The sequence below is a fragment of the Pongo abelii genome, chromosome 6 (genome assembly GCF_028885655.2).
Source record: "Pongo abelii isolate AG06213 chromosome 6, NHGRI_mPonAbe1-v2.0_pri, whole genome shotgun sequence".
In the NCBI taxonomy this organism is placed as follows: Eukaryota; Metazoa; Chordata; class Mammalia; order Primates; family Hominidae; genus Pongo; species Pongo abelii.
This window is the reverse complement of record NC_071991.2, coordinates 155747870-155775408: the sequence shown is the minus strand read 5'-3', so window position 1 is coordinate 155775408 and position 27539 is coordinate 155747870. Positions and strand designations below refer to the sequence as shown.

The window sequence follows — 27539 nt, the reverse complement described above, 5'->3', positions numbered from 1 at the left end:
CAGTCGTCTTATTATACTATCACTTGTATGGCCAAGGTAATTACGGGTCTCCACCCAGCCAGCCTCTGTCCTAAGATGGGGTCCGTGGTGTTCATGTGGGAAGTGCACTGGGAAACTCATGTGGAAGCTGGAAGAACTTGTTTCTGCCGCCGGCCGTGCAACTCTCCAGCCATGCAACGTTTCGCGTGGTTATTCCCAAGTTCACTCATTCATTCAGAAAGCACTTGCGAAGTCCCAGCCAATCACACGGGCTCCTGATTCTCCCGCGTTCACTCATTCATTCAGAAAGCACTTGCGAAGTCCCAGCCAATCACACGGGCTCCTGATTCTCCCGAGTTCACTCATTCATTCAGAAAGCACTTGCGAAGTCCTGGCCAATCACACAGGCTCCCAGTTCTCTCCCCTCATCCAAGATAAGCGTGTTCTGGTCCTTTTCTTCGAGCCTTCTGTGACCGTGAGGTCCTGTGTTGGCTGGTGGGGTGCCCACTTCCTTGTTGTGTTGGTGGTGGGAATCCCAGCCTGAAAACCCTCACAGAGAAGGGCGTGTTCCCTGCAGCCCAGTCTCAGGAGGGCACTGAACCAAAGCTTTGACTTTTCACGGTGACAGCAGTAGATTATAACACAGAAAAATCTGATGCCAATGCTTCTGTCATTTTGGAGAAAATATGCCCACACTTTTGGGGTCATTTTCACTTGAAGCACCTGCTGCCTTTTCATTTTTGAAGAAATTCATTCATATTTGAATGCATCCCAGTGCTGCTCAGTGCTCTAAACCCAAGCATGCCTCTTGGCTTAAAAAAAAAAAATAGAAGAGAATTGGCCACCTAATCACTGGCACACAGAGGCTGCCTCTCACAGGCTGCTCCAGGAGGAAGCCACTGATAAATTCTTAATCTCGGATCCATGCCCCTGGCTGGAGTTCACGAGCACCCTCTAAAGCAGGAGGAGAAGGCACCTATGTTATCAAAGTGCCTTTCATCCTAGCGAAACAGTCCCGTGCTCAGTGTGCACTGCCTGAGGCCTTTCTTTCTGTGCATCAGCACACCGTGGAGTCAGCAGCAGCGCACTCTCTCCCAGGGGAGCAGGCGCAGGAGAGGGCACCCAGGGGTGCTGGTGGGGGGGTGTCACTCTGTGGCTTATATAGCCGGAATAGGGTTCCTCTCACTGCACCTTGAGGACACACCCACCTGCTCAGCAACCCTGACCTGGATGCGCCCAGTGTGGGGTGGCAGCGGCCGTGTGTGGCTGGCAGCCCCGGACCTGCACTGCTCAGCTCCACCCAGCTCATGTCTTCTCCCAGGGGGAGGCGGCTCCCCCACTTCTGCACCAGTGCAGAGTCACTGCTTTCAGATTTGGGAGAAGTAAGAGTCATAAACTGCCCCCATGTGAGAATCTCTTCCACGGTGTTTGGCTGATGTCCTTACAGACTCTGCTGAAATACCTCTGAGGTCACTGCTTTCCTGCCAGGTCCATGCTGCTGTAAGTCAGCTGCATTTGCTGGAAGGATTTTTACTTTGAGAATTTAGTTGAAATTTGCCTCTGTCTGACTGGGAATTGGTAGGGCACCTAAAGGCACCTCAATGCCACTGCCCAATCCCTGAGGTTTTCCTCCCACCACCTTCCACCATGGCTACAAGGGGGAGGCCTTCCAGAACCACATGGAACAGGGATGCTGTGTGAGCACAATGGGGAGGCCTTCCAGAGCCACATGGAACAGGGATGCTGTCCGCTGTGTAAACACAATGGGGAGGCCTTCCAGAACCACATGGAACAGGGATGCTGTGTGAGCACAATGGGGAGGCCTTCCAGAACCACATGGAACAGGGATGCTGTGTGAGCACAATGGGGAGGCCTTCCAGAGCCACATGGAACAGGGATGCTGTGTGAGCACAATGGGGAGGCCTTCCAGAACCACATGGAACAGGGATGCTGTGTGAGCACAATGGGGAGGCCTTCCAGAGCCACATGGAACAGGGATGCTGTGTGAGCACAATGGGGAGGCCTTCCAGAGCCACATGGAACAGGGATGCTGTGTGAGCACAATGGGGAGGCCTTCCAGAGCCACATGGAACAGGGATGCTGTCCGCTGTGTAAACACAATGGGGAGGCCTTCCAGAGCCACATGGAACGGGGATGCTGTCCGCTGTGTAAGCACAATGGGGAGGCCTTCCAGAGCCACATGGAACAGGGATGCTGTCCGCTGTGTAAACACAATGGGGAGGCCTTCCAGAACCACATGGAACAGGGATGCTGTGTGAGCACAATGGGGAGGCCTTCCAGAGCCACATGGAACAGGGATGCTGTGTGAGCACAATGGGGAGGCCTTCCAGAGCCACATGGAACAGGGATGCTGTCCGCTGTGTAAACACAATGGGGAGGCCTTCCAGAACCACATGGAACAGGGATGCTGTGTGAGCACAATGGGGAGGCCTTCCAGAACCACATGGAACAGGGATGCTGTGTGAGCACAATGGGGAGGCCTTCCAGAGCCACATGGAACGGGGATGCTGTCCGCTGTGTAAGCACAATGGGGAGGCCTTCCAGAGCCACATGGAACGGGGGTGCTGTCCGCTGTGTGAGCACAATGGGGAGGCCTTCCAGAGCCACATGGAACGGGGATGCTGTCCGCTGTGTAAACACAATGGGGAGGCCTTCCAGAGCCACATGGAACGGGGATGCTGTCCGCTGTGTAAACACAATGGGGAGGCCTTCCAGAGCCACATGGAACGGGGATGCTGTCCGCTGTGTAAACACATTGGGGAGGCCTTCCAGAGCCACATGGAACGGGGGTGCTCTCCGCTGTGTAAGCACAATGGGGAGGCCTTCCAGAGCCACATGGAACAGGGATGCTGTGTGAGCACAATGGGGAGGCCTTCCAGAACCACATGGAACAGGGATGCTGTGTGAGCACAATGGGGAGGCCTTCCAGAGCCACATGGAACGGGGGTGCTGTCCGCTGTGTAAGCATCCTTTGCATATGATGTCATCCTTCCTGTCACTTTTCCAAATCTCCCCAGTTCCCACCTGAACGCTGTTGGTTAATGGAGACCACTGATTACATGGTTACGCTTCCGCTCTGAGGGCACAGGGCAGGTGTAGGGAAGGTGCTGGGGGAGCCTTTCCCCTTCCCACAGGTGAGCGCGTCACAGGCTGGAACTGGGGGCTTGAAGCCCCAGGGCGTTCTATGCAGCAGTTGGTTTGCTTTGGGTCTGATGATGCCGAGCGTCTGACTGCAGCTGTGTGTTCACCTGCCCTCTCCACCGGCATTTCTAGAACTTTTCGAGGTAACTGTTCCCATTAAGAGGGCATTTCTACAGATGTCGGCTTAGCTCATTTAGCGAATGTGAGCAGCTCCAAAGTCCCAACCCTCCGACATCTGTAAAACATTTTCTCTTCTGGTCTTACCTGCCACCCAGTCCACGGCAAGCTGCGTTACCTGTCGTCCGTCAGTTCACGTTCTGAGTGTGCAAACTCACACTAACATGAACCTAAAGGAAGCAGTCTTTAGAAAGCCATTTGACTGCCAGTCCCCACACCCCACTGAAGTCATGTCATTAATGCCAGAGCTAATTTGATATATTTTTTTCTTCTTTGCCTCAGTATTGCATTCAATAGAGAAAGTGTTAGACTGGGTGAATGCTGAGCCCTGTGAGTGCAAAATATTGCGGCGTGACAGTGCAGGAGAAGCTTCATCCCAGGCTGCAGCATGGGCACTTTTCATTAGTCAGGGAGAGATGCACACTACTCAGCTGTGAGTCCTTACCCCCTCAAATTGGAAGCAGAATATATTTTACTATACTTGTGTTGTTTCCGGTGAAAATAGACAACATGCTGACATATGATTATGTCAGTTTCTCCCTGTGGAAGCCCAAATGAGGAGAGAATGCAATAATGAGCTCCTACTGAATTTACCTGAATCCTCTGCAAATACCCAAGTTTTGGACTCCAGCAATTAAATGGGCTGTATGTCCTCTAAACCAAAGGAGCACAGTCCATTCCCCATGATGGTGGGTGATGGTGATGATGGTGTTGATGATGGCAATGATAGTGTTGATGATGATGATGATGGTGATGGTGATTATGGTGTTGATGGTGATGATAGTGCTGATGGTGATGGTGATGATGGCACTGGTGATGGTGATGATGGCAATGATGATGGTGGTGATGATGGTGATGATAGTGTTGATGGTGATGGTGATGATGATGGTGATGATGGCGATGATGGTGATGATGTTGATGATGGTGATATACTGTTGATGGTGATGGTGATGATGGTGTTGATGGTGATAACAGTGCTGATGGTGATGGTGATGATGGTGTTGATGGTGATGATGGTGTTGATGGTGATGATAGTGCTGATGGTGATGGTGATGATGGCATTGGTGATGTTGGCGATGATGGTGGTGATGATGGTGATGATAGTGTTGATGGTGATGGTGGCGTTGGTGATAGCAATGATGATGGTGTTGATAGTGGTGATGGTGATGGTGATGATGGCATTAGTGATGGTGATGATAGTGTTGATGGTGATGATGGTGATGATGATGGTGTTGATGGTTATGATAGTGTTGATGGTGATGATGGTGTTGGTGATGATGGTGATGGTGATGATGGTGATGATAGTGCTGATGGTGATGGTGGCATTGGTGATGATAGTGATGGTGATGGTGATGGTGATGATGATGATGGTGATGATGGTGTTGGTGATGGTGGTTCTACTGATGGTGATGATGGGTGTTCAGATGTCGCTAACTGCGTACCTTCATATATACATGGTTGTAAAGGCACTTAGGAGCAAAAGCTGTTGTGTGTGATTCCCGTTGTCTTTGTGAAATCAATGTTTTGGTGAGGTTATCTGCAGGCTGTTGCTGATTCTTTAAAGCTTGTACCATTTTGTTTGGAAGGCCCTACAATGACATATAATTTCAATAGGCCTGGCTGTGGCAGTTGAGAATGCAGAGTCATGTGAGCTGATCTCTTACTCCAGGATTTACACATTTAATATCCTGACATTTTGTGTAATTGCCTTATGAGAGCCCACTTGGAGCACTAAAAGCTACTTAAAATGTCATTATAAACTGGCCAGATTGCAGAATTACGTGGTGCAGTTGATGGAACACGTTTCACTTTGATATTCTTGTTATCTGTGCTCTGTGCTGCAGCCCTTCTTCAAACCACCAGGGCTCACTGGATGCTGCAAAACATACTTCCTCATTTCTCTTCATCTTCAAATGGTGGGTAGTGGATGCTTCTGAGATAACTCAGCATGTTCATAAAATGCTGTGTGTGTGGTTTGTAGAGGTTGCATGGGAGGGGATTCCTAGTACACATTAACTGTTCTCCCATAAGCTGCCCAGCAACTTAGAATTTTCTCTTATATACTTATGATTTTTTTAAAGTTATTTTTCATAATGATAACCTAAAAAGTTTCTTTTTCAGATGAGGGGAAGTAGTTTTTGGAATTGTACTTTATTATTCCATTTTGAAGGTGGATGTTTCCTATTATAGTGATTCTAAGAGGCCCACTGAAAATGCCTTCTGTTCTCTGATCTTTACCATAAAGAACATGAAGTTTTATTTCAGGGCAGTTGTATTTCTGCTCTCCCATCCATTTAACAAGACTCGAACCAAAGGGAGTCAAAGGAAAAGTGATGCGTAGCAGCCATAAGAGAGAGTTTTTCTGAGTCGTTAAATGTTACAGCGGTGTTAGAAGAGGGGACACAACTTCCTGTCAACAAATACTGAGCATTAGCAGGTAGTAGACAACACACTTACTATATTTCATTTTCTCAACAACCCATTCGAGTGGGAGTTCTTGATTCAGTTTCACACAGAGGGCTCATGAGGCTGGAAGAGGCTGGATGGGGTTCCTTGAGTCCCAACTGTGGTGAATGGTGGAGTGGAGTTTGAGCCGGGTTTGGCTGACTCCAGAGAACACCTGTCTCTGCATTACGCTGCCTTTTCTGGACGGCTGTGAATCTTTTAGGGTTTCTGCCCTGACATGCCCTGCCTGTGACCAGCAGGACTCTCATCCCACCTGCACTGGCACAAGACCAAACATGGCAGTGTGGGTGCCTGCCGGGCTCCTGAGGGCCTCCCAGCCCAGCCCGGACCCCACACCTGGAACGAACCCTCCCATGGTTCCTACAGCGTGGCTGTGGGGCCACTATCCATTTAGGTCCATTTCTTTCTGTCCCCCCATGTCCATTCTGTCGGCCGGCCCTGCTGCACCTGCCTTCCAAGCACACCCAGGGTGCCCCCTCCTCCCCACCAGCCGGCTGCTCTCTGCCCCCCACCCCCCACCCCTCACCAGATCTGACCAGACCTGGCCTCCCCACCTGCCGGCTCCTCCCTGACCGCCCCCGCCCCCACCACCCCTCACCAGATCTGACCAGACCTGGCACCTGGCCTCCTGCCTCTGACCTTGTCTCAGGCTTGCAGAGTGGTTCTTGTAAATTTGTCAATCAGATGATATCCCACTGCTCAGAGCACACCACGGGCTTCTCATCACACTCAGTAAAAATCAAAGCTGTTTGTCTGGTCTGCAGACCCTGCATATCTGTGGCACCCCCACCCACCACTCCTCTCCCTCTGTGTCCTGTTGAAATGGGAAAAGTTCCCTTATTCCCCTCACAGGGCGTGCGATGGGGGAGTGGCTCGCTTCTTCAGTGCCCTGCTGCTCAAACCTCTAGGGGAGCATGCAGACGCGCAGGCTGTGGGCTCAGACCCCACAGCAGTGTCTAGGGGTGAATGTTTACAGCTCCTAAAGCCCCAGTGGGCATGTGTTACAGGGTCCTCTTTTGGTTTCGCTCCTTTAATTTTGCCGTCTTTAGGTAGCTTGTGTTAGTCAGCTCAATCAGACCCCTTCCGTATCACAAGGACAGAGGACTTTCTGAATGCTGGGTTCTTGCCTTGGTGTACTGGAAGAATCAGATCATATGTGGGCTTAGAGAGTAAGTGCAAGGTTGTTTTGAGTAGAAGTAGCTCTCAGCAGATGGGGGAGCCAGAAAGGAGATGATTTTCCCCTGGAGTCCGAGTGCTTGGTGGCCTGGGCTCTCCTCAGACTGCCCCGGCCACACTCTGCATCGTTCTGCTGGTCGATGGCCTGCTGGTGTCTGTTGTGTGCTCTTGTCGCACTGGTCGGTGGCCTGCTGGCATGCTGGTGTCTGTCAGTGTGTTCTTGTCCCACTGGTCGGTGGCCTCCTGGCATGCTGGTGTCTGTCGGTGTGCTCTTGTCTTCACTGGTCGGTGGCCTGCTGGTATGCCGGTGTCTGTCGGTCTGCTCTTGTCCCACTGGTCGGTGGCCTGCTGGCATGCTGGTGTCTATCGTTGTGCTCTTCTGCCAACGTGCTCCTCTTGACATCCAGCCGCTTGTGCGTGTGCCTGCTAGGGTCTTGGGGGTTTTTATAGGCACAGGATGGGAGTGTGGTAGGGGCCAGGGTGGTCTTGGGAAATGCAACATTTGGTGGTGAAGGCAGGAGTGCCTGTCCTCACCTAGGTCTGTGGAGATGGAGCCCCAGCCAGGGACCTGCCTTCCTCAACCCAGCACTTCCCTTCACACTTCTGTATCATTTAAAGGGACCAGCTGTCCCCTTCCCAGCACTCCCATATCACTGTGAACTCTCCACGTGGGGGCTGCATTCTGGACACTCTGGCCTCCTGTCTGTTCTTCCAACCCAATACGCCAGGCAGTTTCTGCCCGCGGCCTTAGTGCTCACTGCTACTCCTCCCTGAAGACAGCTTCCCAGGCCCCTCTAGGCCCACGCTCACCTCCCTCAGGCCTCTGCTGAAACTTCACCTTCTCAGTGAAGCTTTCTATGGCAGTGCTGTATGAAAGAGCAGTGCTTTAGCCCCCCATCCTTCATACTCTGGGTTATTTCTTCGCAGCATCAATCACCACCAGATATTCTGTGCATTCATGGGTTTTTGTTTTTTTTTTTGAGACGGAGTCTTGCTCTGTCGCCCAGGCTGGAGTGCAGTGGCGCAATCTCAGCTCACTGCAAGCTCCACCTCCCAGGTTCACGCCATTCTCCTGCCTCAGCCTCCCGAGTAGCTGGGACTACAGGCATCCGCCACCACACCCGGCTAATTTTTTGTATTTTCAGTAGAGACGGGGTTTCACCGTGTTAGCCAGGATGGTCTCGATCTCCTGACCTCGTGAATCGCCCGCCTCGGCCTCCAAAAGTGCTGGGATTACAGGCGTGAGCCACCGCGCCCGGCCGCATTCTTGGTTTTTATTGTTTGTTTCCCGTTCTTTCTAACATAGATGGAAGTCACACAAAAGCAAGGACTTTGCTCATGGGTTTATCTCTGCGCCTTCAAAGGTAGCTGGTGTAAAGGAGATGTGCAGTAAATATTTGTGGCAGGAAGGAAGGAAGTAACGCAGCCAGCCAGGGAGGGAGGAAGGATGGGGAGAAGGAAGAAAGGAAGGGAAAGGAAACAAGAAGGAAGAAGGAGAGAGAGGGAGGGGAGTATTTCACCTCCTGAAGCTTTCATCTGTCCCTGAAGGGGAGGGCGTGGCTCATACCACCCACCATCACCCCACTGCAGGCAGAGTAAGAGGCTGGAGTAGGACGTGCGGCAAGGAGCAGAAAGGGGTGCGGTGTGGGCAGGCAGGGGCAGTAGCGGAAAGGCGGGCGGTGTGGGCAGGCAGGGGCAGTAGCGGAAAGGCGGGCGGTGTGGGCAGGCAGGGGCAGGAGCGGAAAGGCGGGCGGTGTGGGCAGGCAGGGGCAGGAGCGGAAAGGCGGGCGGTGTGGGCAGGCAGGGGCAGGAGCGGAAAGGCGGGCGGTGTGGGCAGGCAGGGGCAGGAGCGGAAAGGCGGGCGGTGTGGGCAGGCAGGGGCAGGAGCGGAAAGGCGGGCGGTGTGGGCAGGCAGGGGCAGGAGCGGAAAGGCGGGCGGTGTGGGCAGGCAGGGGCAGGAGCGGAAAGGCGGGCGGTGTGGGCAGGCAGGGGCAGGAGCGGAAAGGCGGGCGGTGTGGGCAGGCAGGGGCAGGAGCGGAAAGGCGGGCGGTGTGGGCAGGCAGGGGCAGGAGCGGAAAGGCGGGCGGTGTGGGCAGGCAGGGGCAGGACAGTGACAGGGCCTGGTTTCCCGCATAGGAGGCAGCATGAGGTGCTGAGAGGAACAGACGTTGCTGTAAGCAGGGTGGGATTCACAGAAGAATATTTCCCGGCTTCTCGCTCTTGTGTGGGGCCCATTTGCTGCAAACCAGCGGGATAATTCCACCAGCACGTTGGGTTGGAAGAACAGAAAGGAGGCCAGAGTGGCTGGGGTGTGACCATCATGGGAAAGTTCACAGGACACGGAGGGAGAGGAGTGCTGGGTCGGGGTGCTGCAGATACTCAGCGTCTCACAGACCGGGAAAGAAGAGAACTTTGCAGATCACCATGATCACCCACATTCTTCCCTCTGCCTGACGGATCTCACCTCAGTGACCCCCCTGGGTTATGTTCACAAGGGTGGAATTAGAGGGGCTGGGGATGACACCGAGATGTTAAGGAGAAAAGATCTTTCCATATAGATGCTCCTTGACCTTCTAGAAATGCCCACTTGTTTCTGGGCTCCCGGAGCTGGTGAATACTGGGACTCACCTGGGTTAGCTTTGCAGTGAAGGTCAGTGCAGGGGACACAGGAACATCCGCCTGCTGTCTCAGTGCCAGATCAGGGCGGCAGAGCTGCCACTTTTCGAGCTGCTGAGGGTGGACATCTCAGCCCTGCATGTCGAGGGCGGAGACTGGGATACACCCTTGGTGAGCCCAGGTACTCAGAAATGCAACATGCTTGTCAGCTGAATGTTCTGGTTACGTTAGCCTTTAGCAGAAACAGCCTGGATTCAACTTGTTTAAAAATCTCTCATGAATACATCGATCTATTTTTCTGCCTTTCCAGTGTTCCTGAAGCTTGAAGGTGGGTCTCACACACACTGCCCCGCTTGAGGCAACAGGGGCCTGCAGGGAACAGCATTGTTGCCGGCCAAGCTTCAGAGCTCAGCAGAGCACCCGCGGCAGCCTTCTGCCCCACGGCCTCTTCCCTCAGATGACTCTGTTTTCTTATCATTCATGCGCTTGATGCCACACTACGCCACCTAAATTTGATGTGTCTGTAATGAGGCTTAACAAACAGCAAAGAATTGTTTTGCTTACTTTCTATTTTTATTTTTCATATGTTTTATTTATTTTATATTAAATTTAAAATATATTCTTGCCACTTTTTGTTCAGCATAACTTAGATCCCAAAAATTCAACAGTAATTTTTTTGTTTTTTCAAGAGACATCACTTGGGTTTATCTTTTTTTTTTTTTTTTTGAGATGGACTCTTGCTCTGTCACTCAGGCTGGAGTGCAATGGCACAATCTCAGCTCACTGCAACCTCTGCCTCCCATGTTCAAGCGATTCTCCTGCCTCAGCCTCCTGAGTAGCTGGGACTATAGGCATGTGCCACCACGCCTGGCTCATTTTTGTATTTTTAGTAGAGATGGGGTTTCCACCATGTTGGCCAGACTGGTCTTGAACTCCTGACCTCAGGTGATCCACCCACCTCAGCCCCTCAAAGTGCTGGGATTACAGCCATGAGCCACTGCGCCCAGCCGGCTTTATCTTTTTAAAAATCAGTGAGTTAATTGGATTGCCTTTGTTACAGATTAAAAATAAGAAGGATTTTTTTTTTTTTACCTCTCGAGAAAAGGTAACATCTTATACATTTTATGTTTTAAGAGTTTATACTGAAAAGACACTGGTTAGATTGAAGTTTATGTCAATGTACTTGTTAATTTCCAGGGGTTAAATATAGGCAGTGATTTACACATTAATGACATTGCTTTATAAAAGTTTGGAGGTCTTTTGGTTGGAACTTGGGTTCCATGCACTATAATTGGTGCCAGCTTGGAGAGCAGGTCAGCCTAGACACTCATGCACTTGAGGGGGAAAGACGTGTGGTGTGAGATGGGATGTCATTGAAGGGGAAAGACACGTGGCATGAGATGGGGTATCATTGAGGGGGAAAGACACGTAGCATGAGATGGGGTGTCAGTGAGGGGGAAAGATGCATGGCATGAGATAGGGTGTCATTCAGTCTCTTCACAGGATCTTAATGGTGCATTTTCCCTGTAAATTGTTTGCTTGTGCTATCCATTGGTCAAGTCTCTCTGGCCTCCAAAACATTTTAGTGTGTCTGTGTTGGTGTGAGAACAATGTTGTAGCCCTCAAGAAAATGAAGCTTTTAATTTTCTATTGTTTCTTTTTTCTTTTTCTTTTTCTTTTTTTTTTTTTTTTGAGACAGAGTCTCACTCTGTCACCCAGGCTGGAGTGCAGTGGCACCATCTTGGCTCACTGCAAGCTCCGCCTCCCGGGTTCACGCTATTCTCCTGCCTCAGCCTCCCGAGTAGCTGGGACTACAGGTGCCCGCCACCACGCCTGGCTAATTTTTTGTGTTTTTAGTAGAGACGGGGTTTCACCGTGTTAGCCAGGATGGTCTCGATCTCCTGACCTCGTGATCCGCCTGCCTCAGCGTCCCAAAGTGCTGGGATTACAGGTGTGAGCCACCACGCCCAGCCTATTATTTCTTAGAATAATGTTTGTTCCCAGGCTTTGATCACAATAGATGCCCAATACTGGTTGGTGCAATCAATGGGCAGGTTAGTGGGTGGAGGGACGGACGGAGACCGGGCTTTGACTTTAATGAGAGGTTCATATTTTTTTAAATGTAGGTTAACACTTTGGTTAATATTTTGGCAGAAAATAGTTTCAAAATGCATAATCTTGAATTAGATCTTGAGCAAGTTGGAAGGTGCCTGTCAGCTTGTGTGACTGAGCATCTAAGGGGCTCTCTGACTATGTTCCTTGCTTTTCACCTGAGGATCACAATGAGCTGTGGCAAGAGCTTCTCGTGGAGAACCAAGTATTTGTTTTCAGAATGGATGGGAAAGGGGGAAGACAGTGGAAAACTAAAATGATTTCTCATCCTCACCTTGTTTCATGATAATAGTTATAATTTATTAAGCACTTACAGTATGCTGGGCCCATGCCTCACTTGTCACCATTTTACAGATACGGGAACTGAGGCATGAAGAAATGAGCGAGCTTGCCCCAAACCACAGACCATGAGGTGCTGGGGCCAAGACTCAGGGAGCATGGTCAGCCTTTCTTCATGGGAGTCCAGCCTGGCATCCCCCAGGGCAGGGCAGCACAAGAATGGATGATCGATCGGATTGATGGGAACTTTAAATATGTCTGTGGAAACCAAGGTCCTAGCTGCAATGATGGAAAAAGAAATGTGAGCTAACACCCTACAGATTCTAGAATAATCAGGCCTGAGAAAGTGTGCAGGCAGCTGCAGCCACAGCTTCTAGAATAATCAGGCCTGAGAAAGCGTGCAGGCAGCTGCAGCCACAGCAGAGGAGCGCCTGTTGGTTCAGTGCTGACAGCTCCATGCCAAGCCTGGCCGCATCTGGCCAGGGTGCTCTGGCTTTCCTGCCGTGCGCGATGGCCTTTCTGCTCACTTTGCCGTTTCTTCCTTCCTTCCTGGTCTGCCACGGATCCTCAGTTTCTCAAGGGTGGACACCTGCCAGTTCCCCAAACTCTATGTTCCCAGCTGCTCTCTGTCGATACAAGTAGGCTGTTCGTATGGTTGAGTGTGGCGCTCACTGCACCATGCTGTACCGGGCACTGCTGCCCCTTCTCACCGTGATGTGATGGAAGCCTCGCTGAGCCGTGGTATTCTGGAACCTTCTCACCGTGATGTGAGGGAAGCCTCGCCGAGCCGTGGTATTCCGGAACCTTCTCACCGTGATGTGAGGGAAGCCTCGCCGAGCCGTGGTATTCTGGAACCTTCTCACCGTGATGTGAGGGAAGCCTCGCTGAGCCGTGGTATTCTGGAACCTTCTCACTGTGATGTGAGGGAAGCCTCGCCAAGCCGTGGTATTCTGGAAACGTGGCTTGCTGTGGAATTTCTCCTTCAGAGCAGGTGCTTGGCCTCTCTGGGTTTGAGAGGGGAATAAGCCTAAGTTCAGGGTGGGTCGACATGCCTGTCTTTGTGTTAAGCAAGACTCATCAGTGTTGACAGTGATGGTGTTTGCTGTTAGAAACACAGACCGCAGCCTCTTCCCTCGGGGTGGTGGGAGAAGCGCCAGCCTGTCCCGAAGGGAGAGGGGCAATTCTCCTGGCTTAGTCTCCTACATAACTGGGATTACAGGCACCTGACACCATGCCCAGCTAATTTTTGGTATTTTTAGTAGAGGTGGGGTTTCACTATATTGCTCAGGCTGGTCTCAAGCAATCCGCCCACCTTGGCCTCCCAAAGTGCTGGGATTATGGGTGTGAGCCACCGCATCTGGCTGATGTCTGCTTTCTCTTTCTTTCGGCATTTTCCTGCTAGCAACACTGTAGCCACTCTGAATTGAATACCCGAGCCTGTGCATATCATTTTTATAAACCTTGAGGGTCTCAGAAAAGTTTATTTGTGGATCAGTATGGCAAAACATGATTCATTTTCACTGGAAATCCCAAATTCGAGAACATTTAACCTTCTTTGTTGAGAAGTCACATAATTTTTATTCTTTCACCATTTGTCAAAACATCACAACCAGCTTTTCAGCCCCCTTAGGAAACGCAGGGCCTTGCAGAAGAATGGTTAATGGAACTCTATTCCAAACTTGTCCCTGCATGGACCACGTCACCTTCTCTGGAGCTGCAGTGGGGTCGTCCGGGCAGGTGGTGGCCCAGGGCTGCAGCCCTGAGGAGCTCTGGCTGCGGGGGGGACGGTGGCCACTCTGCTGCTTGGAAGCTCAGGAAGGCGGTGTCTACAGATGCAGGTGGAGGCTCCCAGGCCTTGTGGTGCCTGCTGTGCCAAGCTAGTGTGTGGAGAGTCCTTTTGTCCTTTTTGGGAGGGCAGAAGGGATCTTTGGACTTGGAAGTGAATTGTTCTACCACACTTGGAGGACCTGCCACTTCCTGCGAACCGTGACATCAGAAGTAATGGACTTTGCCCCAGACGAGGCCTCTGGTCAGGTCATTACTCTGGGGGCCTCCTGCCTGACTCACCTGAGGAGGAGGCCGCTGGGCAGCCGAGCCTGTGTTCATTGGTTCGTGTCCACAGGAAGGACCTTTCCTTAGCAACCACCGCTCATTGCTCACCTCCCTGTTTCCTTCCCTCTGATGAAATTCCATCGCAGGGACTGGTGTCCACCGTGAGCTATGGCTGGGCCGACTCTGACACACATCTCGGCCAGTGCAGGCATGTGTGGAGACATCCCTTGCCTCCTAAGCACGGAGGATGCCGACTGCTGGGGACGGCCATGCCCAATGCCAAGGGCCCTTCCGGTCTGTCTCCCTGCAGCTGTGCTGGCTCCTGCTGTGGGCTCCGGTGCCTCCTGCCAGTTTTCTGGGGCTGTTAGTTTTCTGGGCTCTGCCTGGTGGAGCCCGGGACCCTTCAGAACTCAGGCTCTTGCCTGTGGCTGCCTACTTTTCCAGACACAGCTCTTCCTCCGGATCCCTGCACTTCCTTATTTCCATTTTCTTTGGGATGAGTGAGCCCTTTGTTGCCAGCATTGGACCTGTGGACGTGGACGAGCGAGATAAGACTGTTGCGATGATAATCGCTGGGAAAGAAAAGGATCTGGGGTGGGAGGAGACTGCAGTGAATGAGAATGAAAAGGTTGCTCTGGGCTTGTGGCTCGGTGGCTCAGTTGCGAGGCTGAGATGGCTCTTCTGATTCTGAAAGCTACAATGAGCAACACATTTTCAAAACAGCACCGAGGGCTGTGGTATGCACGCACCTTTAATTCTGGAGCACATCTTTTTATCTTCTCTGTGAAACAACGTGAGCCCGTCAGCGTGGAAGGAGCTGGGGCATGGGTGCCGTTGACCTGGGACTGTCCAGCCCTTCAGCCCTTTGTCACCTGCAGACAGGAGTGGCAGTGAAGGCAGGCTTTGCTGCGGTTTTAGGCATGTTTTTTTTTCTGAGAAAGTGAGACGTATTTTCCTGAGTTTGCTGCTGGAAGTTTTCTTTGAAGGCAGCATTCTGTCAGTGAACGCATGGTGAGGGCCGATGTGTGGGGGCTGGTGGGCCCTGGGGGTGTGGAGAAGGGAGGCTGGCCCTCCCCTCCACGGCTCAAGGCTAATGAAAAACAGAAGAGTAAGCAGCCTCCATGTTGATCCCTGCGTTTCCCTTCTTCTGTTTTAAATGGCAGGTTTTATTATGATTTAGGACGGCAAGCCTGAGAGATCTAGGTACAGCTGCTGTTGAAACAACAGTTTGTTACTTACAGATTTCGAGAGGAGGGGGCAGGCCACGCCACGGGTCGATACAGGGATGCACCAGCATCAGTCCGGAGGCTGGGCGAGGGCAAGGCAAGGTCATCAGGGACAGGACTGCCCAGTTTGAGTAGTTCCAGTCGCTCCGGGGCCAGGGGCTACCCATGTCTGGTCCTTGCCCCAGGGTGACTAGGGCAGTGGCCTGGAGTCTGAGCCCACAGAGGCGGAGGCGGGCATGGGCTCTGGATCGCAGGGTTTGCACGTGGAAAGCCTGCGTGGAGTGGGTGACTGTTCACTATCTGGGAATTGGCTGTTTGTGGGAGGGGCAGCCCCCAGGGTCAGCAGGGCCCCAGGTGTCAGAGCATCGGAAATGTGGGGTTAATACAGACACTTCAACCCGAAGGTAAAGAAGCTGTCACTGAGTGCTGAACAATTCGGAGGCTTCAATGTTGGACAGAGCAGGGGACTCAGCCACCCCAGCAGGGGACATTGGTGGCAGTGAACGCCCAGCACTCTCCGATCAGAACGCCCGTGTCCGTCACACGTTTCGTGTACAGACTGACTTTAAAGGACTCTGTCCACATCATCCCATCTAAACTATACATAATGCTGTCTCAGAAACACCTGTCGTGGACGCTCAGGCCTTTAAATCAGAGAGTCTAGTCATCAACAGAAAGTCTGGAGTGGCGCTGACGGGACTCAGGTTTTCAAAGGGGAAAATCAGAGGGTTGTGGCTGTGACCCTTTCCATGTGAGACCCTGGTGGGGGGGTGGGGCGCAGCGCAGAGTGTTCGGAAATGAAGCAAAACACTTCAAAAAAATGCGTCCTTACAGCCGTGTAGCAAGATGCCCCCTGAAGAACGAGCTTCAATTAATGGGCAAGAGAGACTGCACTTAAAAAATTTTCACTCAAAGAACCCACCACAGGCCGTCAGCGCTTGTGTTTGGAAAGTCATGCGAGTCTAGACGGCCCCAGACACTGACTCCTGTCCTGCATATGCAGTGAATGGGGCACGTGGGGACCGGGTGCCAGCCCTGCTGCCTCGGCATGGACTAGACACAGCCTGCGCTGTGGAGAGAGGACGGGACGTGTGGCTGAGTGAACGGGGGTGCCACAGGCAGCGCCACTGTCGAGCCCTGTGCAGACACTGCAGGCTGCAGCCCAGACCTGGTGATGCATTTGGCGCAGACAAAAAAACCTAAAATGCCTAAATTTCTTAATTTGTAAAAAGCAGAAGTAATTCCTCTGCTTCTAGTGTAGAGGGTCATGCCGAGATCCCTTTAGGGCAGAGGGTCGCAGTGGGATCCCTCTAGGGAAGAATGTTGCGGCGGGACCTCTCTAGGGTGGAGGGTCGCGGTGAGACCCCTCTAGCGTGGAGGGTGGTGGCAGGACGCCCCTAAGGTGGAGGGTTGCAGTGAGATCCCACTGAGGTCAGGACACTCTGTGTCCCCTCTGCGTCACTCTGCCGGTGTTGTTCGGGAGGTAGAGACGTGGCCATGAGCTATTTTACATAAACCTTTATGAGGACAGAGATTTCAACACTGAATACAAAAGAAAGTCAGGTTTTCCTTCAAAGCTCGGAAATGGGCCCATCAACCTTCTTTAGGGCAGAGTCTCTATTGCTGCTGCTGGGGTGGAGTATACACACGGCGAGATGCGAAGGTCGCAGGTGGACACCACGATGCATTGGACATGTGTGGGCATGGAACCAGCGGCCACGCTGCATGGCCACCTTCACACCCGACGCTTCCTCCTGCCCCAGCCCCACCTGCAGGTGACATGGCTCTGGTTGCCCTGGGCAGACCTCGCCCATCCTTGAACTTCATCTTCTGTTAACAGGATTCTGTGGATTCTCTGGTGACCGGCTTCTCTCACTCAGCCTGACGGGTTCTAAGTCTGTCCCCCTTTTTCTCATCTGTGTGGTTCCTTCTGGCTCAGTGCTGGTGTGGATGTGGCCTCCTCATCTGCTCTCCTGCTGCCCGGCATGTGCACTTTAGACTCTGTCTGTGGAACTGTGAGGAGTCAGGCTGCTACCCACAGTCGCGTTTGACTCTTGTGGTCATGGGTTTCACTTCTCTCGGGTAAATACTTACAAGTCCAATTTCTGGGTAACACGAAGATGTGCTTTCGGAAAAGACTTTCCTTTCTCTGTTGAAATGCCCTGGCGCCTTTGTTGGAAACAGTCTCCTTGGAGTTGTCATCATGCCACTTCCTGGACGCAGTGAGGAGGCTCCAGGTCCCTCTAGCTTCTTGCGCCAGCCGGCTCACACCTGCAGCTGTTTTATGAACCCTGCCTTAAAGTGGTCATAATTTTTCCTTGCTAACAATCAGTTGTTTTTTAGATAAAGTAAGAGGAGAAAAGAAGACGGTCTTTCTTGTTTACGTAACCACATATTTACCCTTTCACGAGCCTTTTTGGCTCCTCCCGCAGCTCTGGGCTTCTGTGTGGTGGTGTTTCTCTTCAGCCTTGCTTCCTCCCGGAACTTCCTGTGGTGCAGGCCCACTGGAACCCACTGGCTCAGCTTTGTTCACATACGTGATGTGAAAATGTCTCTCCTTCACCCTCTCATTTGAAGGATATTGTCATTGGATATAGACCCCTGGATTGAATGATTTTTCTTTCAACCCTTCAAATGTGGCATTCATTATCTGTAACGTCAAATGCCTGACTATGCACGTTGTATGAAACATATTGTTCTTACAGGACATGCAGCATGTCTGGCAGCCTCTGCGCTCCTGGGACCCTTTCCATTCTCATGTGTGGAGTGTGTCTTCCCCCGCCCCGCCCCCGCTGCTTTCCAGGGATCTTCTCCACCTCTGACTTGCAGCAGCTCAGCTGAAGTCACAGCATGGTTCTCCTTGCATTTTATTATCATGGAACTTAGTGACTATCTTGAGTCCCTGAGTGATGATCCTTCCCAGATTTGAGAGACTCGTGGGCTTTCTTTCAGGTGTTTCTGGTCCCGTTCCCGCCCTCCGTGCCCTCCTGACTCCGACGGCTTGGATGCCCTAGGGGTTACTGAGGTTCTGTGGAACGTCTCCCATTCCGTTCTTCCAACGATGATTACTTCTATGATCTGTCTTCAGATTCACAAACCGTTTCTTCCATTATGTCCACTCATAATGGACATAAATTTTAAATTTCAGACGCCGTGCTCTTCACTTACACAATGTGTGTTGGATTCTGTTTTAATTTCCCCACTCTGCTGAGCAGCGGGTGCACACATCTCTCCGTGGTTATGGCAGCTCCGCGAATGGCCTTGTCTCCTCGCTCTAATCATCGACTGCCCTATTCTCGATTTCGGGTTCTGTTTTTCTGCCTCCTCCTGCATCTGTTGCTGCTTGTGTGAAGCGGGGGCCTAGACCCTGCCACCTTCCTTTAAGGGGCTTTTCTGGCAGCAGTCACTTTCTTGGATGAAGCTTTGACCCTGCGTGGCTGTGTTTAGATGTAATTAGAGTTGGTCCATGCCAGGCAGTGTGTGCCGGGCAGGGTGTGCTGGGCAGGGCACTGTCCTTGCCAGGCATTGTTTCTCCTTCTGCCAAGTGAGGGGGATATAGCTCATCCCATTCTTTTATCCTCTGGAGGACATGGTGAAGTTGCACAGCCGGTCTCTCTTCCTGGCTTGGTCATTCCAGTATTTCCTGGAAGCTGTGCTTTCTATCCTCCTGAGCGGGTGGATGAGTCTGTCCTTCCGTTCTATGGGTTTTCCACCTCCGGGGAACTGAACTAGTGATGGCCACAGGGTCAGGTGGATTTTAGATTCAAGTCCAATATCCCAATCTTCTCTGAGCGCCAGCCTGCACCTGGCCGTAGGTGGCCACTGCCTTGGGATGCCGCAGATGCCCGCCACACCCCTGCAGTCTGGAGGCCCTCGCCTTTGCATTTGTCCACCCACAACATCCTCGTGTTTGTGTGTGTGCCCCTAGGAGCACGGATTCACACCCTTCTGAAGGACCTGCGGAGGCAGCCGGCTGAGGTGAGGGGCCTGAGTGGCCTGGAGCTGGACGGCATGGCCGAGCTGATGGCTGGCCTGATGCGAGGCGTGGACCATGGAGTAGCTCGAGACGGCCCTGGGAGAGCGGCCCTGGGAGAGTCTGGAGAACAGGAGGATGGCCCCAAGGCCGCCCTCCATGGAGACAGCTTTCCAGGTGACTCCAGCACCGTGGGTGCCCACGCCCAGTGGTGCTACGGGGAGGGGAGGCCTCAGGGCTGTGCAGAGACCGCTGGCTCACCAAGTGCAATGTGGGCTTTCTGCTGGGGAGATGGGGATCTGTATTAATGATTTTTATCTGTTTGAACTTTTGCCTCTAAAAGCTTTCTTAACAGACTAAGCCTACCAGAGCAATTATGTTGAATGGCAAATTGCTCTCTGCGAGGAGGTTTCACTCCTCCATGCTGAGGCTGAGTCAGGAAAACAGGCGTGATGGGAAGTGTTGTGTTTGGACTGTGTACTGGTGAATATTGTCAAATATTTGAATAGCAGAGTGAGAGGGGATCATTCAAATGTCTGCTTGGGGCGTGCATTGGTCCTCTGAGGCTGCTGGGGAAGCAGAAGGCAGCCCCTCAGCACCCCCACCCCGGCAGGCATCTGGAGCCCTGGGAGGCCCCATGGGTCAGCCAGGACTTCTGCAGCCTGATGGCTTCTCACAGCGTGGAGCTGCAAGAAAGCACCTAGCTCAGTTCCCCACACATGGCAGGCCCACAAGTACGTGCTGAAAACCAAATGACAGACACGCCCCTCTCTCTGCACGGGTGCAGAGGGGGCCTTGCTGGAAGCTGGAAGCCTGACTTGGCTGACGGGCAGGGTGCAGGCTAGTAGTGGAACTGCACCCCGGGAGGGCCTGTGTTAGGTGGTCGCCCAGTGGTTGAAGGAATCGGGACCCGCACCAGGGCTAGGAGGGATGCAGGAGGCCCTGGTGTGCGTGCTGTCTCCAGGGGTGACTGTTCAGGTGCCATGAGTCACGTACCTTTGGGCACTGAAAGTAGGATATTTATTTACTTATTTATTTATTATTTTATTTTTTTGAGATGGAGTCTGTCTCTGTCACCCAGGCTGGAGTGCTGTGATGTGATCTTGGCTCACTGCAACTTCTGCCTCCCGGGTTCAAGTGATTCTCATGCCTCAGCTTCCCAAGTAGCTGGGATTACAGGTGTGCACTACCACGCCCAGCTAATTTTTTGTATTTTTAGTAGAGACAGGGTTTATCCATGTTGGCCAGGCTGATCTCCAACTCCTGACCTCGTGATCTGCCCACCTTGGCCTCCCAAAGTGCTGGGATTACAGGCGTGAGCCACCGCGCCCAGCCGGGATACCTATTTAGAGAGACGTTGACCACAGTGAAATAACCTAAGTCAGTGGATTCTGAAGCCATCTTAATTGTGAGGTGGTTTCGGCGAAGGCTTCACTTTGCTTTTTCATGACATGAACTGCTGGGTATGATGGGTTTTTTTTTTTGCCGTGAGTTAACATTGACGATCACGTGAGACCCACAGAGCCAGGTGAGGTCATCGTGGCTGCCTTCACGTCTACCATTTAGCTCCTCAGTTCCCTCCTCTCTCGTGAAGTTTATAGAATGCCATTTTGTGCTATAAACAGAAAAGGTTTACTCTATGGCAGGACTTAGGCCAGCGCCATCACACCTCACCTTTCGTATGGAGGGGTCTGCAGGGTCACCTTTTTTATGTCTGTGGCGCCCTGTGATGACATTCTTGATGAGGGTCTTGGTAACACTGGTGTCTTTTACAGATGACGGAGTGCAGGACGACGATGATAGACTTTACCAAGAGGTAAGATGACGTCTCTGGTGTTTGTTTCATGTTAAATGTGGAAGTTGGTGATCTTTTTGTTCATGGTGTGGGAACATTTATGAAATACAAAAGTTTTTTTTCCCAGAAAATTATGGAGAAACCCCTCATAATCTCCAAATTGAAAAACAGTATAAAAGGAACATACAAAAGTGTGTATATTTGGATACGAAATATCTCTTTTCAAATTATAACCTAATTTATCCATGGTAGAAATATGAAAGTCATGGTAAATGCAGAGAAGAAAATTAATATTTCCTGGAATTTCCCAGCCAGGGTTATCACACGGCAGCCTGTGCCCACTTTGCACATTTGATGCCTCCTGCATGTGTGGATTCCTGAGGGGTTCAGCTCATTCACACCTGGCTGTCCCGTGTGGCACCTCTGGCCACATGTGGCCGTCTAAACCTACATTTAAATTGAATAAAATTAAATAAATGAAAGATGCAGTGCCTTGGCTGCACTGGGTTCAGGTCAGCGGCCCGTTAGTCACATGTGGCTCAGGGCCAAGGCGCTGGATGCCACAGGAAGAGGACGGTCCACCATCCCAGAGCCCCGGTGGGCACTGCTGCTCCGGAGGCAGTCAGAAGAAGGGCCCAGTCGCAGGTGATGTCCATGAGCTAGACGCTGGCCTTCCCTGTTAAGTCTTTTAGCCTCTTAGTTTCTCTCCCTTTAAGAACCTTTGGTCATGAATACAAGGCCGAAGGATGAAGAACCCTCCTAAGCAACAGCAGTGACATTGCATGGTTCTGGGAAACCCAGTTTTGGGGGTGGAGAAAGAAGCGTCTTTGGTTAGTCATTCTCTCCTCAGATTCTCTTACCGGTTTGTGGTTCCATGCCTGTTGGCAAGTGCAGGAAGAAAACATCAGCAGTTCTTGTTTTGAATATCCATCAGAAATGATGAGACCTGCTGTCTGAGCTGTGGAGGGAGAAGTGGGGCTGAGAAACACGTTTCCTAATTTAGGGAGTTGGGGAGACCCAGCCCTCCCACCTGAGGGGCAGGGAGCGCTCCGGGGGACTGCCGTTAGCCGAAGACTCCCTGACTTTTAGACCACAGCCTTTTCATCCTCCACGCGTGGAATTTTGACTTAGTTCTCTGTTGTTTGGGGTGTACTTTCAAGCAATTCTGTTTCTCAAAAAGGGTATGTAAGTGTTGTATTTTCTGATTTCTTATTTATTTAAAAACATCTTTCTTTTTCTTCTCACATGAAACACAATTTAAGTGACAATATTATGCCTTTTCCTAGCTCTGTTTAGTAACGTCAACGGCTACATCTTATTGTCACTGAAGATCCAAATTTGAGCAGTGTTTTTATCACACTACTATATTGTTTAAATTTTTAAAAACACAAAAGGAAAAGTTGTAATTTGTAGCCAAAATGGGAATAATTGCCTCTACAGTCCTTCCTTAATTTTCTTAAAAGTGTGTTTTGGCAAAGTGAGTTGTAAAGTGAATCAGATTTTCCTGTTTCCGTCTAATATAATATTGAAGATATAATTTCATGGTTGGAAAAAACCCTGCGAAGCAGACATAAGACGTTTGACATCACAGGCACCAGAAGGTGTCCGTGGGCTGCCTGGCATGTGCCAGTGGCAGGAGCAGCCCCCGTCTCTTAGGAAGCAGTGTAGGGTGCCTGGGAGGGCAGTGCGGCCCAGGTGGAGATCATGTCTTTGATGGCCCTTAGACCTGAGTTCCAATTCTGGATCTGATAATCACAACCTTTGTGATCTGGTACCAATAATTTGATATTTAACCTCTGTAAACCCCAGAGTCTACAAATTAAAGGTGAAACTCACCCTTTATTTATGGGGTTGGAGTAGTAATTAAATGAGAACTGACACAAAGCAAATCCGTACCCGATGCATAGTCAGCAGAGGTGCCAAGGGGTTCCGAGGGATGGCACATCCAGGAAAAGGGGATCTGGCTGGGAGAATGTTGCCCATGTGAGGACCACAGATCCCTCAGGTATCGTTAGAATCAATTACACATCCCTGTGATGTGCCCACTCATGGGTTAATCGCTTTGTGCCTCCATCTCCCCTTCTGTGAACTGGGGTTACTGAGGGTGCCCCACCCATAGGCTTATGTGAGGACTCAGTGTGTTCATGCAGATAACGCATTTAGTACAGTGCCTTTGTGTGCTGGAAGAGCTCAGTCGATGCAAATTTGTTATTATTATTATTATTTAGTGTTCATTGCTTCTAGAGGGCTGGGGTAGGATCTTGATATCACACAGTTTATTTTTTAAAATATCAATGCCAAAGACCTACACAAACTCTACAAAATCTGATTCTTCAGAGAGGTGTGTGTGTGAGCATGTGTGTGAGAGGGAGCGGGAGGGAGGAGAAAACAGCACATAAGTGATTCGGATACTCAGCGCCCTCACACCCCATGCTCGCCTAGACGTCATTCTAAATATAGACAGCACACACTTCGCCTTCCTCCCACAGTCTCCTTCCAGGCTGCCCATGTCATCCCCACGGTGACTCTGTCCCGGGCAGCCCTTGATTGCATGTGTCACTTCAGCATTCCTTTCGCAGACGTCCCTCACGAATGTCCTCTCTGCCAGGTCCATCGTCTGAGTGCCACACTCGGGGACCTCCTACAGGACCACGGGTCTCAACTCTCGGCTGGAGCCCTCCCCTTTGCAAAGACCCTCAAAATGGAGAGGAAGAAATCCGAGCACCGTGAGGCTTCCTTGTCTTCAGAAGAGGAGACTGCCGGAGTGGAGAACGTCAAGAGCCAGACGTATTCCAAAGACCTGCTGGGGCAGCAGCCGCATTCGGAGCCCGGGGCCGTTGCGTTTGCAGAGCTCCAAAACCAGATGCCTGGGCCCTCGAAGGAGGAGCAGAGCCTGCCAGTGGGTGCTCAGGAGGCCCTCGGCGACGGCCTGCAATTGGAGGTCAAGCCTTCCGAGGAAGAGGCGCGGGGCTACATCGTGACAGACAGAGAGTGAGTAGCAGCCCTGGCTCAGGTCCTGTGCTCCGAGGGAGGGCTTGTCCCAGCAGGCTGGAGGTGGGGCGCCTCCTTGCTGTGGCAGATGCGTACACTTTTAAGTGTCTTTAACTGAATAATGGGGTGCAGGCATCCCTGGAGTCTCAGGCGCGGAGGGCAGCCAGGTGCCTGCCTGGCCAGTGGCTCCACCTGGTGCTTCTGAGCTGGGCTTCAGAGCTTGAGAGCCGTTCTCTGAAGGGCATCAGACAAAACCAAACCAAGCAAATCCCTTCCTGGGTTTTTGGTCCTGACTGGTCACCTGCAGGCCGCGCCTCTCTGCGGGTCAGACTTACCTTCAGCGGCGGCCAGGCAGGGTGGGGTCTCGGGGCAGGTAAGCATACAGCAAGGCCTGAGCACGGCCCGCGCAGGAATGCGGGATGGGACGCGGCCCGGGAAACTGCTTTACCCCGGACTCCTGCCTGTTAGGAAGGACTCCAGGTGCTTTATCTGTTTTGCACCAAAGTGGCCCAAATATCCTGGTGTGGGCGCCCTTCAGAGGGAAGAAGGGGCTTCACAGCAGCGAGGCTCTTTCCCACCCTCATGTCGATCTGAACTTAACGAGTCTCAGAATTCAAACATCACGGGCCTAGCAAGGCACAAGTGGCTGGCCCGTTCTCAGGTCACCCCGTTAATGAATCCGACATTTAATGCTTTGCTTTGTACAAGTTTTGTGTTTTCTTCAAGTGATGGAAGTGGTGTTTCAAAGAGAAGGACGTGTCTGCCTGGCTGTACACACACCCACACGTTTGTATGTGTGTGTGTATATGAGTGTATGTTGCGTAGACGTGTGTGTGTATGAGTGTGTATGTTGGGTAGATGTGTGTGTATCTGTGCATACGCATGTGTGTGTATATGAGTGTATGTTGGGTAGATGTGTGGGTGTATGAGTGTGTATGTTGGGTAGATGTATGTGTATCTGTGCATACGCATGTGTGTGTATATGAGTGTGTGTGTTGGGTAGATGTGTGTGTGTATGTGCGTGTGTGTATATAAGTGTATGTTGAGTAAATGTGTATCTGTGCGTATGTATATGAATGTATGTTGGGTAGATGTGTATCTGTGTGTGTGTGTATATGTGTATGTTGGGTAGATGTCTGTGTATCTGCGTCTGTGTATATGAGTGTGTATGTTGGGTAGACGTCTTTCTGTGCATATGCATGTGTGTGTATATGAGTGTACTGGATAGATGTGTATCTGTGTGTATGCATGTGTGTGTATATGAGTGTACGTTGGGTAAATGTGTGTGCATCTGTGTATATGTGCATGTGCGTGTATGTGTGTATATGAGTGTGTGTTGGGTCGATATGTTTGTACGTATGCGTGTGTGTATATGAGTGTGTGTGTATGTGTGTGTGTTGGGTAGATGTGTATTGGTTTGTGTGTATGTGCGTGTGTGTGTATGAGTGTATGTCAGGCAGATGTGTTATCAGTTTGTGCTTATTGGCATATGTGTGTATGAGTGTGTATGTCAGGTAGATGTGTATTGGTTTGTGCGTGTGTGTGTGTGTATGAGTGTGTATGTCGGGTAGATGTGTTATCGGTATGATGTGCATCTGTTCGGGTATTTCGTTGCATGTATCTGTGCGTGTGTGTGTATATGAGTGTGTGTGGTAGATGTGTGTGTATCTGTGTATGTACATGTGTGTGTATGAGTATGTGTTGGATAGATGTGTGTGTATCTGTGCATATGTGCGTGTGTGTGTATGAGTGAGTGTGTCGGTTAGATGTGTATCAGTTTGTGCATATGTGCATGTGTGAGTGTGTGTGTCGGGTAGATGTGTATCAGTATGATGTGCACCTGTTCGGGTATTTGTGTGTACCTGTGCGTGTGTGTGTGTGTATACGAGTGTGTGTGTTCAGTAGATGTGTGTGCATCTGTGTATGTATGTGTGTGTGTTGGATAGATGTGTGTGTATCTGTGCATATGTGCGTGTGAGTGTGTGTGTATGTTGGGTAGATGTGTATCGGTTTGTGCGTATTTGCGTGTGTATGAGTGTGTGTGTTGGGTAGATGTGTATCTGCATATTTGCATGTGTGTGTATGAGTGTGTCTATCGGGTAGATGTGTATCGGTTTGTGTGTATGTGCATGTGTGTGTATGAGTGTGTATGTCAGGTAGATGTATATCGGTTTGTGTGTATGTTCATGTGTGTGTATGTCAGGTAGCTGTGTGTATGTTCGTGTGTGTGTGTATGTCGGGTAGCTGTGTATCGGTTTGTGTGTATGAGTGTGTGTGTCGGGTAGATGTGTATCAGTTTGTGCGTATGTGCATGTGTGTGTATGAGTGTGTATGTAGGGTAGATGTGTATTGGTTTGTGTATATGAGTGTGTGTGTATGAGTATGTATGTCAGGTAGATGTGTATTGGTTTGTGTGTATGTTTGTGTGTGTGTGTGAGTGTATGTCGGGTAGATGTGTATCGGTGTGTATGTACGTGTGTGTATGAGTGTGTATGAGTGTGTGTGTCAGGTAGATGTGTATCAGTTTGTGCATATGTGCATGTGTGTGTATGAGTGTGTTTGTTGGGTAGATGTGTGTGTATGTACCTGTGTGTATATGAGTGTGTATGTCAGGTAGATGTGTATCGATATGATGTGCATCTGTTTGGGTATTTCTTTGTGTGTATCTGTGTGTATGTGCGTGTGTATGAGTGTGTGGTAGATGTGTATCTGCATATGTGCGTGTGTGTGTATGAGTGTGTGTGTTGGGTAGGTGTGTGTCTGTATGTACGTGTGTGTATGAGTGTGTGTATATGAGTGTGTATGTCAGGTAGTGTGTCGATTTGTGCATATGTGTGTTTGTGTATATGTGTGTGTCGGGTAGATGTGTATCGGTTTGTGTGTATGCATGTGTGTATCAGTGTGTGTATGAGTGTGTGTGTCGGGTAGATATGTATCAGTTTGTGCGTATATGCATGTGTGTATATGACTGTGTGTTGGGTAGATGTGTGTGTATCTGTGTGTATGTACGTGTGTGTATGTGTGTGTTTCGGGTAGATGAGTATTGGTTTGTGCATATGTGCATGTATGTATTTGAGTGTGTATGTCGGGTAGATGTGTATCGGTTTGTGTGTATGTGCATGTGTGTATATGAGTGTGTGTGTTGGGTAGATGTATGTGTATCTGTATGTACATGTGTGTGTATGAGTGTGTGTGTTGGGTAGATGTGTATTGGCTGGTGCATATGTGCATGTGTGTATATGAGTGTGTATGTCGGGTAGATGTGTATCGGTTTGTGCATATGTGCATGTGTGTATATGAGTGTGTGTGTCGGGTACGTGTGTGTGTATGTACGTGTGTGTGTATGAGTGTGTATGTGTGTGTGTCGGGTAGATGTGTATTGGTTTGTGTGTATGTGCATGTGTGTATATGAGTGTGTGTGTCAGGTAGATGTGTATCAGTATGATGTGCGTCTGTTCGAGTATTTCTTCCTTGGTGAAGAAGTCCCTGTAATTTTGAGGATCATTAGCATTGGAGGTGGGAGCTGCATGACAGC

The 27539-nt window shown here is 50.7% G+C and overlaps 1 protein-coding gene across 12 annotated transcripts in view; it reads left to right on the top strand.

Moving 5' to 3' along the window:
• The window catches only part of PTPRN2 (protein tyrosine phosphatase receptor type N2), a 1035582-nt gene that overhangs the window by 418546 nt on the left and 589497 nt on the right, over positions 1-27539 (top strand). For all 12 annotated transcript variants that reach the window (XM_024249815.3, XM_054560095.2, XM_054560097.2 and 9 more), the window contains 3 exons: positions 19174-19395; positions 20994-21034; positions 23622-24004. In XM_024249815.3, coding sequence (XP_024105583.2) covers positions 19174-19395; positions 20994-21034; positions 23622-24004 — 646 coding nt within the window. The remainder of the gene's footprint in view (positions 1-19173; positions 19396-20993; positions 21035-23621; positions 24005-27539) is intronic.